The sequence below is a fragment of the Rhinatrema bivittatum genome, chromosome 4 (assembly GCF_901001135.1).
Source record: "Rhinatrema bivittatum chromosome 4, aRhiBiv1.1, whole genome shotgun sequence".
Classification (NCBI taxonomy): Eukaryota; Metazoa; Chordata; class Amphibia; order Gymnophiona; family Rhinatrematidae; genus Rhinatrema; species Rhinatrema bivittatum.
In genome coordinates, this window is record NC_042618.1 from 381,063,111 (window position 1) to 381,077,499 (window position 14,389).

The 14,389-nt window shown below is 47.7% G+C and overlaps 1 protein-coding gene across 1 annotated transcript in view; it reads right to left on the reverse strand.

Moving 5' to 3' along the window:
- Positions 1-14,389, reverse strand: part of IL17RD (interleukin 17 receptor D) — a 193,604-nt gene that overhangs the window by 39,802 nt on the left and 139,413 nt on the right. The window contains exons 4-5 of the mRNA XM_029600923.1: positions 11,798-11,916; positions 4,394-4,514 (exon numbers count right to left, since the gene is read on the reverse strand). Coding sequence (XP_029456783.1) covers positions 4,394-4,514; positions 11,798-11,916 — 240 coding nt within the window. The remainder of the gene's footprint in view (positions 1-4,393; positions 4,515-11,797; positions 11,917-14,389) is intronic.

Genomic DNA, 14,389 nt, shown 5'->3' on the forward strand with positions numbered 1-14,389 from the left:
CCGGTGAAATTCAGAAGGCCCGGGGCTTCTTAAAACAGTGCTGCATGCACTTTGCCTTACAGCCATCTTTATTTCCTAAGGCTCTTTCCAAGACTACCTACATCCTTTCATACCTGGATAGTAGGGCCTTGTCTTGGGCATCTACCCCATTTTGCAGGACATAGAAGGATTTACGGACTTGTTTAAATCCGTTTTCAATGACCCTGCTCGATCTGCTGTAGCCGGTTCTGCTATGGTGGAATTGAAGCAAGGCAGCAGATCATTGGCTGAATTTGCCTTCGAGTTCAAAACTCTTGTGGCAGAACTCCGCTGGGACCCCAAATGTCTCAAGACACTCTTTTGCAGAGGCCTGGATATCCATTTAAAAGACAAGCTGGCTGCTCGCGAAACACCTGACTCGCTGGACGAATTAGTAACCTTGGCCACTCGGATTGATCACCGGCTCCGGGACAAGGTGAAGGAACTCCAGCCTAAGGTGTTACCTGGGTTGAAACAGGCTAGTTCTATAGCCACACCTCGGATGGTTCCAGTAATTCTTGCTGCTGATAAGATGAACCGATGCAACTTGGTTATGGACATTTAACTTCCAAAGAAAGAAGACTTCAGAAAAAGTGCGGCCTTTGCATGTACTGTGGTCAGCCTGGCCATATGTCTCTACTTGCTCCATTCGTCCGGAAAACAGACAGGCCTAAGTCCTGCAGGAGGACTGTTCTTAGGCCATACCGTGCCCTCTCCTCCACTTTTTCTTCCAGTCTCTTTGACTTACGGACCGGTCACGGTTCAGACTCTTGCCCCGGTGGACTTAGGGGCAGAAGGCAACTTCATTCTCAGACATCTAGTGGAAGACATAAAGAGTCCCCTCAAGCTGAAAGATCCACTACTGTGTCATCATTTGAAGTGGGCTATGGAAGTTCCCCAACACCGCCACTTCCACTGAAGCTCAGTGATGTCCCAGCAGTTCAATCCACTGCTGTTGACATTCATAACGCTTTCCACGTTTCACTACTGAAACCACTCATACTCAGCGAATTTTCTTCCAAACCTCAAAATCCACCTGTCATCAATGCAGAAGATGACTTAGAATTCAAAGTCAAGAGGTCCTGGATGTTCGTAAAAGAGGCAATACTTTTGAATGCCTTCTGAAGTGGGAAGGTTTCAGCCCCGAAAAAAACTCTTGGGAGCCTCAGACCAATATTCTGGACAAAGAGATGCTTCGTCAGTTCCACCTCGCGCATCCTTCAAAACCCAAGCCTGGTACCCAAAGAGGAGATCGCCCCTTGAAGGGGGTACTGTTGCGACCGTCACTGCCCGACGTCTCCACTACGCCCACCTTACTTCTGGCGACTCCCTCTTTGCCTGTTGTAAGTTTGGCTGCCGCGGCGTCATCTTGCCATTCCCCTCCGGCGTCCCCGGACCGGCTGGATGCTGCACACTGCCATGTTTCCCAGCAGCCTAAGGGCGCGTGCGGCGTGGCCCTGACTCAAGTACCAGCAGTGGCGCGAACCTCAGGGGCATCCCCCTGAGGTGACATCATCCTCAACGGATATTTAAGGTCTCTGAAATCGCTAACGTATCGAGTTAGCAAGGGCTTTTCTCCAGGTATCGGCGGATGGGATTCGCTCTCCGCATACCTTGCTACTCTGCCTCCTCGGACTTACCAGGGGTACCCACTCCTTGGGGGCCTTGCTTTCTCTTTGCTTTCAGATCGCAGTCTGGAATCGGCACTCGCTCCTCGAGGGCCCACGTTCCCGGACTTGCTACTGAATATCACTTCTGCCAGGAAGTCATCGCTGCCTACAACACCAGTGAGTTACCATCGCTCTCTCTCAGAGCATTCCCTGGAACCAGGTAATCGCTCAAGGGCCTACTTCATTACAGCTCCTGGGCTGCTTCTAAGAGACTATTGTGTGAGTGTTACCATCAAGGTTCTGTTCCTGAACTCTGCCTACTCACTATATTCAGTTTCTCTACAGCTCAGTTATCCAGGATCGCTGTTTCAGTATCTGAGGGCCTACAGCTCAGCTGGGCACTTCCAGCTCACTACTGCCACCTCTGGTGGTTCCATATACTGTTTAATAAAAGAACTAGTGTGTGTCTGTCTCCATATTCTGAGCCTGACCGGTGGTCCCTCTCGGGATCTTCCCCCGGGGGCATGGTCATCTGCCACCGGCCCAAGGATCCACCCACAACTACCACGAACACTAACATTTATATATATATTGAAAAGCACCGTTCCAAGTACAGATCCCTGAGGCATTCCACTGTTTACCTTTTTCCACTGAGAAAATTGACCATTTAATCCTACTCTCTGTTTCCTGTCTTTTAACCAGTTTGTAATCCACGAAAGGACATCGCCTCCTATCCCATGACTTTTTAGTTTTTGTAGAAGCTGCTCATGAGGGACTTTGTCAAACGCCTTCTGAAAATCCAAATGCACTACATCTACCAGTTCACCTTTATCCACATGTTTATTAACCCCTTCAAAAAAGTAAGCAGATTTGTTAGGCAAGACTTCCCTTGGGTAAATCCATGTTGACTGTGTTCCATTAAACCATGTCTTTCTATATGCTCTACGATTTTGATCTTGAGAATAGTTTCCACTATTTTTCCCGGCACTGAAGTCAGGCTCACTGGTCTATAGTTACCCGGATCGCCCCTGGATCCTTTTTTAAATATTGGGGTTACAATGGCCACCCTCCAGTCTTCAGGTCCAATGGATGATTTTAATGAAAGGTTACAAATTGTAACTAATAGATCAGAAATTTCATTTTTTAGTTCCTTCAGTACCCTAGGATGCATACCATCCGGTCCAGGTGATTTGTTACTCTTTAGTTTGTCAATCTGGTCTACTACATCTGCCAGGTTCACAGTGATTTCGTTCAGTTCGTCTGACTCATCACCCCTGAAAACCATCTCTGGAACTGGTATCTCCCCAATATCCTCATTAGTAAACATAGAAGCAAAGAATTCATTTAGTCTTTCTGCAATGGCCTTATCTTCCCTAAGAGCCCCTTTAACCCCTTGGTCATCTAATGGTCCAACCGACTCCCTCACAGGTTTCTTGCTTCGGATATATTTTTAAAAGTTTTTATTATGAGTTTTTGCCTCTATGGCTAACTTCATTTCAAATTCTCTCTTCGCTTGTCTTATCAATGTTTTACACTTAACTTGACAATGCTTATGTTTTATCCTATTTTCTTCAGATGGATCCTTCTTCCAGTTTTTGAAGGATTTGTTTTGGCTAAAATAGCCTCTTTCACCTCACCTTTTAACCATGACTATAATCGTTTTGCTTTCTTTCCACCTTTCATTATGTGTGGAATACATATGGACTACGCCTCTAGGATTGTATTTTTAAACAATGTCCAAGCCTATTGAACACTTTTAACCTTTGCAGCTGCACCTTTCAGTTTTTTTCTAACTATTTTCTTCATTTTATCAAAGTTTTCCTTTTGAAAGTTTAGTGTTAGAGCTGCAGATTTACTTATTGTCCCCCTTCCAGTTATTAGTATAAATTTGATCATGTTATGATCACTGTTGCCAAGTGGCCCCACCACCGTTACTTCTCTCACCAAATCCTGCGTTCCACTAAGAATTAAATCTAAAATAGCTCCCTCTCTTGTTGGTTCCTGAACCAATTGCTCCATGAAGCAGTCATTTATTACATCCAGGAACTTATGTATATTTTTAGTATACATAAGCTTAAACTGTATACTTGGAAAAGTGACAATGATTTTCTCAAGCAAATATAAAATGGATGGTTATACCATACTTCAATTCAAAACAAAAGTGATATTACACAGTTAAAAGTTTGTAAGTTATAAATCTTTACTGATAGTTGATTTTTGTACTTGATAAATTTTGTATTTGTATATAGTTTAAATATGGTTTAAAAATAAACAATGTGTAAGGTTTTAAATAAAAAATGAACTTTTATGCATAGTCAAAATTCGAATCTTTAAGCAAAATTAAGCAAATTTGCCAAATTACTGCCACAGAAATTTGCTAACTCTTGCTGCAGAATCTAGAAAAATCTGCTGCAGGAAACCAAAGGCTCTAGAGTGGGCTCTGGAAGATGGAAGAAGCCTGAATCATTGAGAAATTAATTCTTTTGTCTTCGCACTATACACCTTCAGAGAGCATTTCAGCTTGACCAGCTTTCATTATAAGCTAAGATGCAGTTCTTTTTAAATCACACATCATTTATACTGCTTGATTGTGTTATTTCCCCAGATTTGCACAGTTCTGCAAGCCTGAGCATCTCTGGCATGATTTTAAGCAAATCAAACTGTACTTAAGGAAGAGTCTTATGCAAACTATATACTATATACCTTATGCAAAATATAAAAAAGCATTTTTTAAAGTTAAAAGAGTTAAACAATGCTATACTTACTGAGAGTTCTGAAGAAAAATGGATGGTAATTGCTTTCATTTTTAATAGAAGGAAAGGGAACAATCTTTACAAAATAATCTGTTTCAAATTTCAAATTTAGAAAAGGCTGAGATTCCATCACCTAGATAAGAAAAAGAACAAAGTTTACCCGGGCATGTTAAAAAACAAAACTGCGCCCTCTGTGTACTATGGAATATTTAAAAAGCACATGTGCAAATGAGTTACACTCAATCTTCATCAATGGAATACTTTATTTATTTATAAAGGCATTACATCTGCAAGGAGGTACCATAATAGACTTGGCAAGGATTTAGTTGAACTTCTGCCTTGTAGACCCTTGACAGACCTAGAGGCAATTGCAAGCAACAGCAGCAGTGAACATTTAGGGTGAGTTTTCCACAGGAAATATTACCTAAATATCAACTAAGCTTCTCACACCTAATAGAGCTCAGGTATGCAAATTTCAATTAGGACAGCACAGAGTGCAGGTGCTTACCTGTAACAGGTGTTCTCTTAGGACAGCAGGATGTTAGTCCTCACATGTGGGTGACATCATCCGATGGAGCCTGGAACGCAAAACTTTTGTCAAAGTTTCTAGAAGCTTTGACCAGCACACTGAGCATGCCCAGCATGCCACTATCCGTGCATCCATGCGAGGTCCCCCTTCAGTCTTATAACATACAAAAATACGAGCAAAAATATAAAACAACAAACTGGAAGGAGAACCTAACTCGCGGGCGGATTTTAAATGCCCTGCACGCGTAAATCCGGCCGGATTTACGCGAGCAGGGCCCTCACACGACGGCACGCCTATTTTGCATAGGCCGCCGGCGAGCGCAGAGCCCCAGGACGCGCGTAAGTCCCGGGGCTTTTTAAAAGGGGTGTGTCGGGGGCATCGCCAAAAGACGCGGCGTTTCGGGGGCGTGGCGCGGCGTTTGGGGGCAGGCCCGGGGGCATGGCGCCGGCCCGGGGGCATTCTGGGGGCGTGGCCGCGCCCTCCGGAACAGCCCCCGGGTCGGGTCTTGGCGTGCCAGCAGCCCACTGGCGCGCGCGGATTTACGTCTGCTTCCGGTAGGCGTAAATCCATGGATAAATGTGGGGGGGGGGGGTTTAGATAGGGCCGGAGGGGTGGGTTAGGTAGGGGAAGGGAGGGGAAGGTGAGGGGAGGGCGAAAGAATGTTCCCTCCGAGGCCGCTCCGATTTCGGAGCGGCCTCGGAGGGAACGGAGGCAGGCTGTGCGGCTCGGCACGCGCAGGCTGCCCAAAATCGGCGGCCTTGCGCGCGCCGATCCTGGATTTTATAAGATACGCGCGGCTACGCGCGTATCTTATAAAATCCAGCGTACTTTTGTTTGCGCCTGGTGTGCGAACAAAAGTACGCGATCGCACTATTTTTTAAAATCTACCTCTCTATGGGGAGGTGGGTGGGATTCCTGAGGACTACCATCCTGGTATCCTAGGAGAAAATCTGTTACAGGTAAGCAACTGCGCTTTCTCCTAGGACAAGCAGGATGGTAGCCCTCAAATATGGGTGAATACCAAGTTTCAGGCTGTCCCCGTTAACAGGTGAGACCAAAGACTACCGAACAAAGTGCCAACAGGCACAACAGTTGCAGTGCTGTAGCTTGGCAGGGGACAGTCTGGCTCTCACCAAGAGCACAAAGCAGGAAGAGTTGGGTTCAGGACTAGAATAGATTGTGCAGGATGGATTGACTAAAGGCATTGTCATGAGGCCCATCCTTGTACAAGCAGTAGTGAGCAGCAAATGTGTGAAGAGAACTCCACCCTGCGACCTGGCAAATTTCGACCGACGGGGATTGCTCGCAGATGAGCCACTGACATCGCCATGGCCCGCTCAGAATGAGCTTTAACTCTGCCGGCCAGCGGAAGGCCTGCATGCGCATAGCAGAAGGCGATGCAATCCACCAGCCAGTTGGATAGTCTGTTTAACTACCGCCATGCCCAGTCTGTTGGTATCGAAGATGCTAAGAGCTGAGTGGACTGCCTATCTAAATAGGCAGTCTAAATAGAAAGCCAAGGCCCTCTTGCAGTCCAAAGAATGAAGAGCCTGTTCCCCTGGGTGGGAATGAGGGCTAGGAAAGAGGGTGGGTAAAATGATGGACTGATTAAGGTGGAAATCAGTCACAACCTTATACAGGAACTTAGGGTGCATACACAGAACCACACGATCATGAAAGAACCTCATGTATGGCGGGTACATAACCAAAGCTTGAAGCTCACTGACTCTATGAGCCAAAGTAATTGCACCAGGAATATAACTTTCCAGGTGAGAAACATCGGGTCACAGGAACACACGGCTCAAAGGGAGGACGCATGAGCCGTACTAGGACAATTTTGAGGTCCCAGGAGGCTGAAGAGGGGGTTTCAGCTGGAGCAGGCCCCTCATAAAGCGACCTACTAAAGGCTGCACCGAGATGGGAGTGCCAGTGACACCATGATGGTACGCAATAACAGCGCTAAGATGGAACCTGACTGAGCTGGTCTGAATCCCAGACTTGGAAAGGTGCCACAAATAGTCCAACAGCTGGGGAATGGGGCATGTGAATGGATCCAAGCCATGCCCTGCACACCAGACAGAGTATCTTCTCCACCTCAAACTGTAGGACTTCCTGGTGGAAGGTTTTCTAGAAGCCATCAGCACCTGGGAGACATTGTCGGAGAGGGCCAAGGGCTGGAGGACTAAGAACTCAACATCCAAGCCGTTAGGACCAACACCCGGAGGTTTGGATGGTGCAGAGTGCCCTGGTTCTGTGTGATCAGATTGGGTGCGGTCCCCAGCCAGATGGGGGCCCTGACCGACAGGTCCCGCAGGAGAGGGAACCAAACCTGTCGGGGCCAAAAGGACCCACGAGGATCATGGTTCCTCTGATCTGTTGAAGCTTCAGGATCTTCAAGAGGAGTGGGAGAGGAGGGTATGCATACAGCAGACTTCGCCACCAGTGGAGGGAGAAGGCATTGCAGGCGAGAAGTCCACCCCCCAATGACAGGGAGCAGAACCTGTCCACCTTGTGATTGTATGGGGAGATGAAGAGGTCCACATTTGGTGTTCCCCACCGACAAAACACTTTGGCCACTACTTCCGGGGCCATTCATGCGGCTGGAAGGAGCGACTCAGCTGGTCCGCCAGCACGTTCAGAGTCCCAGGGAGATATGTCGCGCACAATGACATCCCCTGTGATAGGGCCCAGGTCCACACCTGCACCGCCTCATGACAAAGGAGGAATGAGCCCGTGCCCCCTGTTTGTTGATATACCACATTGCCACCTGGTGTTCCATCCGGATTAGGACTGCTTTGTGAGACAACCAGTCTCTAAACGCCCGTAGGGCGTAACAGATTGCCCAAAGCTCCAGAAAGTTTATTTGGCAGCGGGCTTTGTGAGTAGTCCAGAGACCCTATGTGTAGAGGCAGTCCACATGAGCACCCCAGCCCTGAGAAGAAGCATCGGTGGTGAGGATCACTTGAGGCGGAGTAGTTTGGAAGGGAATTCCCTGCTCCAAATTGGAGAGGTGTTCTCACCAGGACAAAGACACCCGCAGAGGTTCCGTGATCATCATGCAAATATCAACATCCTAAGAGTCCTGTCGCTACTGTGACCGCAAGGTCCATTGAGCCCTCCGCATACACAAGCAGGCGAGAGGGCTAACATGGACGGAAGCTGCCATTTGGCCCAGCAAATGGAGCAGAAGGTGGGCCATCACCTGTCGGCTGCTGCATAAGAGGTCGCCAGTGAGGCGAGGGCAAGAGCCCGATCACGGGGTAAGAACACCTTTGCCCTGTCTAGTCTGGCACCTATGAAGTCCAGCTGAGGAGAAGGGCAGAGGTGAGATTTTGGGTAGTTGATCACGAATCCCAAGGCTTGTAGAACCTGCACTGTCAGGGCTAAAGCACTCAGCCCCTCTGCACGGGAATCGCTCTTGATTAACCAGTCGTCTAGGTACAGGAAGACATACTCCACACGACGTCTGAGAAACGCGGCCACCATTACCAGGCACTTGGTGAAGAGGCGACGGGTGGAGGCCAACCCAAAAGGCAGCACCTTGTACTGATAGTGAGCCTTCCCCACCACGAAGCAGAGATATTTTCTGTGGCTGGAGAAAATAGCTATGTGGGTGTAAGCTTCCTTGAGATCGAGAGAGCAGAACCAGTACCCTCTTTTGAGGAGGGGATTAGTGTACCCAGAGAGACCATCCTGCACTTTTCTCTTGCAAGAAACTTGTTCAATACCCTGAGGTCAAGGATGGGGCGTATGCCACCGTTCCTTTTCGAAATTAGAAAATACCTCAAGTAGAACCTTTGGTCCTGCTGGGGGCAAGGGACCGGCTCTACTGCGCCTGCTGCGAGAAGGGCGGAGAGTTCCATTTGAAATATGACCTCCTGGACAGACAAACCCCATGATGGATATGGAGGAGAAGTCCCCAGGAGCTGTCGGAAGTTGAGGTGGTACCCCTGATGGATTATGGTAAGGACCCATCAATCCGAAGTGACATCCTCCCAGCGATGGGCGAAGTCAATGAGCCTGCCTCCCACTGGAGGATCCGGCATCAGGGGTGTGCTCAAATGACTCGTACTCCCTTGCCGCCAGTCAAAAGCCCGTAGCCGGGGCCTGCTGGAGCACCAGGAGCCTGTTGCTGGTGGGGGCAGCCCCTGGAGCTAGTGCGTGGCGTGTGAGCTCGGGAGGCTGGAGGATAATACTTCCTCTGCCTGTGGAAGGGCTTCCAGGATCCTGGCCTGGAAGGTTTCCTGGCCGAGGAAGGGGCTTCGGAAGCACTAGCGGAAAGCTGTTGAAGGGTGTCATGGTGGTCCTTCAATTGCACTACCACATCCTGGACCTTATCCCTAAAGAGGTTGACACCTGTGCAGGGGAGATCAGCCAGTTTCTCCTGCACCTCTGGCCAGAGATCAGAAGCCCTGAGCTAGGCCATCCTATGGGCGCCGATGCCCACAGCACCTACACAAGCTGCAGTTTCAAAGACATCGTAGCTGGATCACACCTCATCCTTGCCAGCTTCGAAGCCTTGCAGGGCAATAGCGGAGAATGACTCCTGCTGCTGCTGCGGTAGGGTCTCCGCAAGATCCTGGACTCACTTCCATAGGTTCTGGTTGTACTGAGTCATGTACAACTAATAGGCGGCAATTTGGGCGATAAGCATGGTGCCTGGAAGACTTTGCGGCCGAAGGCATCAAGCTCCCTATGCTCTCGCCCTGGAGGGGCAGAGGCGTGAGTATGGGAGCGCTTGGCTTTTTTGAGGGCGGACTCTACAACCACCGACTGGTGGGGGAGGTGCCACTTCTCGAATAGGTGGAATCCACCTTCCTATTGACGGGGGAGAGAGAGATCGGGTATTCCCACATCTGAAGGAGGAGGTCCTTGAAGATGTCGTGGATGGGAACTGCACGATCTCCTTAACAGCATCAACAAACTGCTGTACTTACAACATCTTGTGTCGCGCATCCTCCTCTTTGAGCAGTTGAAAGGATATAGCCTCGGCCATAGCTCTGACAAACCCTGCGAAAGACAGATCTTTGGGGGGAGATCGATGCCTTTCCTCAGGTGGGGAAGGCTCTAAGAGGGGGTCGTCCGATACTCGGAGGAAGACTCCATGGAATCATCCCCCATGGGTTGTAGCGCGACACTATGGGAGATATCAGCCCTGGGCTCTGACGGCTTCGAGGGCCTCAAGGGCACCGCGAGAATTGACAGGGGACCGGGGGCTGCAGGAGGCCAGAAGGACCTGGTAAAGGCTTGGGGAATTGAGGCTTCGGGAATGTGGCACCGGTCACATCTTCCTCCTCGAAGGACCCGAGGATCGGGATCGCTCCGGTGGGGGGCATCGGTGGCTGTTGGGGGATCGAAGGCCCCTCGGGCACCGGTTGCATCGGTAGGGCGCCTAAAAGGACATCCAGACACTCAAGCAGGGGTGCTAGAATAGATGGCAGAGTTTCGGGTACCAGTATGGGGGCCGGTTGGACAGGGGCTCGACAATCTGGAGAGCTCTGAGCACCATGGTCTGAGCCCTGCGGTCCAGCTCCTCCTGAAAGTCTGGTGGGGCCAGGACTGAGGGAGGGGGATGAGGCATCACCGGCTCTTTCTCAGGTCTCCAAGGTGGCATGGTGCCCGACACCGATATGGAACGCCTGGGAGTATGGGGCCTCCTATGGCCGGGGTTGCTTCGGTGGCGGTATGGCAGCCGCCGGTACTACACCAGAACTGGAGCCGTGCACTGATGACCGGTGTCGATGCTTGTGGGATCTCCCACGGTACTCAGCCCGGTCTTTCCCTGGCACCGAGGAGATGGAGGATCCTAATGTTCGGGACATCGGTGAAATCATGGAAGATCGGTCACTGCCCCCACAATCCTTAGAAGAAATGGAGAAAGGAATAGCGAGAAGGAGCGTGTCAAGGGGCTCGCGGTGACCTCTTGGTGTCGATGACTCCGACACAGGTGTGGATGGAGTGGACTTGGATGAACTGAAAGGTTTCTCCATCTTATTAAGACGTGCACGATGGCCTTTGGGGGTCATCTGATCACACAGGCAACACCCCCGGACGTCGTGCGAGGTCCCCAGGCAGCGAAAACACTCATGTGGATCCGTGATGGACATGGTCCGTGGGCACTGGGGGCACTGACGAATACCGGATGACACCATAAAAATTACCCAGCGTGTGGGTAATATTTTGTTTGCTATTTAAATGCATTTTTAGAGAGCCGGTAATGTGTACTGTCCCAGAGTTACGGAACAGCATCTCCTAGGCAAGGCCCAGAACTCTGAACACACAATTTTTTTGTTTAAAAATTTTCATTACAATAAACTCTGACAGAATGGCAGCTGTTTTTAATAACACCTGTCTTCTCTAACCACCAGTGCCCTGGGCAGCCTGTCACACTGCTCCTCTGTATTTCCCCAGAATCTTATGGGAGCAGCCATTTATGGCATAGTGACGCAAGCTGCCTCATGTGCAGTGGTAGCAGACTGGACCATGCGATATGCAAGATGCCATGTTTCTTGTGATGGTATATTTGAATTAATCATGTGTGACTCTACTGTTAACAAGCCTGCTCTCAGCAGTTTTGACAGAACTGTGCAGTAACTGTAAAACAAATTTTGAGTTGATACAGGACAAGAATTACTTGTAGTCACATGTACTTTTGAAATACTACACAATGTACAGAGAGTTCAGTTTCCTTTGCAAGCTTTTTTAAGCATTTTGAGGTTCGGTTCACTAACAAACATGGAGAATAGAGCTGATCATTTTTTTTTAAAACCATGTCATAATCACTTACAGAATTATTTTAAAACTATATGCAAGCTACACCTAGCAAGTTTATATGTATTTTATTCCTTCTCATTAATACAGAGTTTTGAAAAATGTCTAGGACTTACTGTTCTTTTAAAACTCAAATTTAGCTGCTTTGGGTCCTTCAAAATAATTTGCTGACACAACCTTCCCTCTGATTTCAGCTCCTCTAGTATGACTCGAAAACCTTTTGTGATTTCAATGCCTTGAGGGTGGTAAAAAAAAAAAAAAAGATTTTTTTAAAGCAACATCATTGTTGCAACATCTCAGTATTTATATATATTTAGCATAGTTAAATGTGAAAATCACTCTCCACGCCGATTATAATATCTATAATTATATCAGAACTAGAAAAATTCCTGCCAAAAATGACAGGATTTCAGAACTGACCCCACCTCACCCTCCCTCTTCCCCTTCCCCCCACCAAGCCAGACACCCAAAAATCCTTCTCTCTTTCCTCCAAGATCTCTGACAGGCCGATGCAGTAGTCTGCACCTCAAAAACATGTTGCTGTATTTCAGCACAGTTTTAACGCACAGATTATAATTTTTTTTAGCTCCCCGATACAGTAAGCTAATGCATCAGGAGTTTAAGGAAACATGCTGAAAGGAAAATGTGTGTTCGGCTCAGGCCGAATACAAGTTTTAACTTGGGAAGGAGGAGTGGGGGGCGTTATGGCTGACAGGATAGAATACTTATCCGGCTAAGTGGCCATGGTTATCCACCACTCAGCTGAATAAGTACTCGCCTATCTAGCTATCTGGCCACAGTTCACTGCTACTTAATAAGTAGCTTGCCTGCTTATTAAGTCTGTGGAAAGGAGATGTACACCAAATTAATATTATTTGCATATTAATAATAGCTGTTGAATGCTAACATTCCAGAGAAAAATTATACATTTCTTTCATATTAACATATTTCTAAAAAATAAACAATTTAATAGGCATAGATATTTTTCACTGGAATGTGCAAAGTAAACTAAAAATGTTCATTTCTAGAACTGTGTGCTGGCCAAAGCCTTTTAAAAACTCTTTTCTCTTGGGAATTAACAAATTTGATCTTTCCTATAACTGCTCTCCATACTAGCACTTACTATGTTCAATGTCCATGAAACTAATACTCATTTAAACTGACCATTAACATTTTATACCAAACAAATAATCATTTGTTTCTTCAATAGCCCATTTATCCACTTGTCTAATGACTTTCCCAGCTCTAAATAAGGAGCATGATATCTGACAGATAGATCCTCATAACACAAAATGGCTGAGGTGGGTAGTTGTATTCCCAACTGAAAACATGCATTTGGTGGAGTAAGATATGGGGATGCAAAGGCTGGTTGTGGGGCTTCATATAAGGATCTCTGCTTGCTGCCATTGCTAACCTAAAATTGTTCAGGAGCTTTGTGACTCTTAGTTCTGGACACTGTGCCATATGCACTACAGAATCAAATTAATTTGCTCTTTATTTTTTAAGATTAAAAGAAAAGATCTGAATGTGGCTTTCTGAGACATGGCTCAGTACTGCTGCTGGGGAGAGCAATTTTTAAAGCCATTTCTGTGGGTAAAATTCCACAACCTCTATTTGGATAAAATAATGCATATTGTTCTTTTATCTGCACACTATGGAGGTGTTCCTAGGGGTGGGTTAGGTCGGTGAGGGAACAACACTGCCTCTAGTTTTGGATTTTTCAAACTACATGTATATCTATGTTTTGCCTAGAAAAAAATACCTGAAGAAGATCAGGCACAAATATCTGTGGACACTTTTTCCAGAGGTAATAATCAAAACTATGTGCATAATTTAGTGTCACGGATGCGGGCCCTTGGGTCATGGTGTGGTTGACGTAGCCTAGCAGGCAAACCTACTAGACCCTCGTCGACAGCAGATGGACTCGCTCTTACTAGGACTGGATCAGGGGTTTCACCTGTACCAGTCCCGTTCCCCACAGGTTCCGGGGGCTGGTAGGACTTAGGCAAGAGTTCTGTAAGGTGCAGTCAGATGTAGTTGAATCTTGGGCACCAGTTGGGGCAGGCAGTAAACAAAGGGTGTCTGGGTCCAGGCCAAAGTCAGGGCAGGCAGGCATGTTGAGGTCCAAGTTAAGGACAGGGCAGGGGTCAGAATCAGGAGTCAGGCAAAGACAGACAGACGAGACAAGGCAAGGCACAGGGGACTAAGACACAAGCAGGACAGACAGGGCAAGGAAACAATGAGGCAAGGCAGGCAAGATAACAACAAGGCACACGGAAAGCAACACACACTTCAAGGCTGCAAGTGGACCAGTTGCTGAGGCAAAGATGCAGTGATCCAGCTGGGTTTAAATGGCCCGAAGGGCTTGACATCATCAGGAACGGCAGCGGGGCTTATATGAGGCAAGCTGGGGCATGTGCCTAAGAAGAGCAGTGGCAAGGGAACCGCGAAGCAGCACGTTGGCATCCTGGACGAGTGCAGCTGGTTGCGGGACAAGCCTGCAGCTGGCCAAAGATTACATTTAGCTTTGATTGCTGGTGAAAACTCACAGGTAAAAAGTAACCGTCGAGTTTGCACCAATGTGGTTAACTTGCTTTTGTAGCATTTGCCCAAATTTCATTGCAATGTTTGTAACAGATCATTCCCCCCAAAAAGTAGTCTCACGAAACCCTTATCAAGGTCCTGTAATTGTTACTAAGGACATTTAG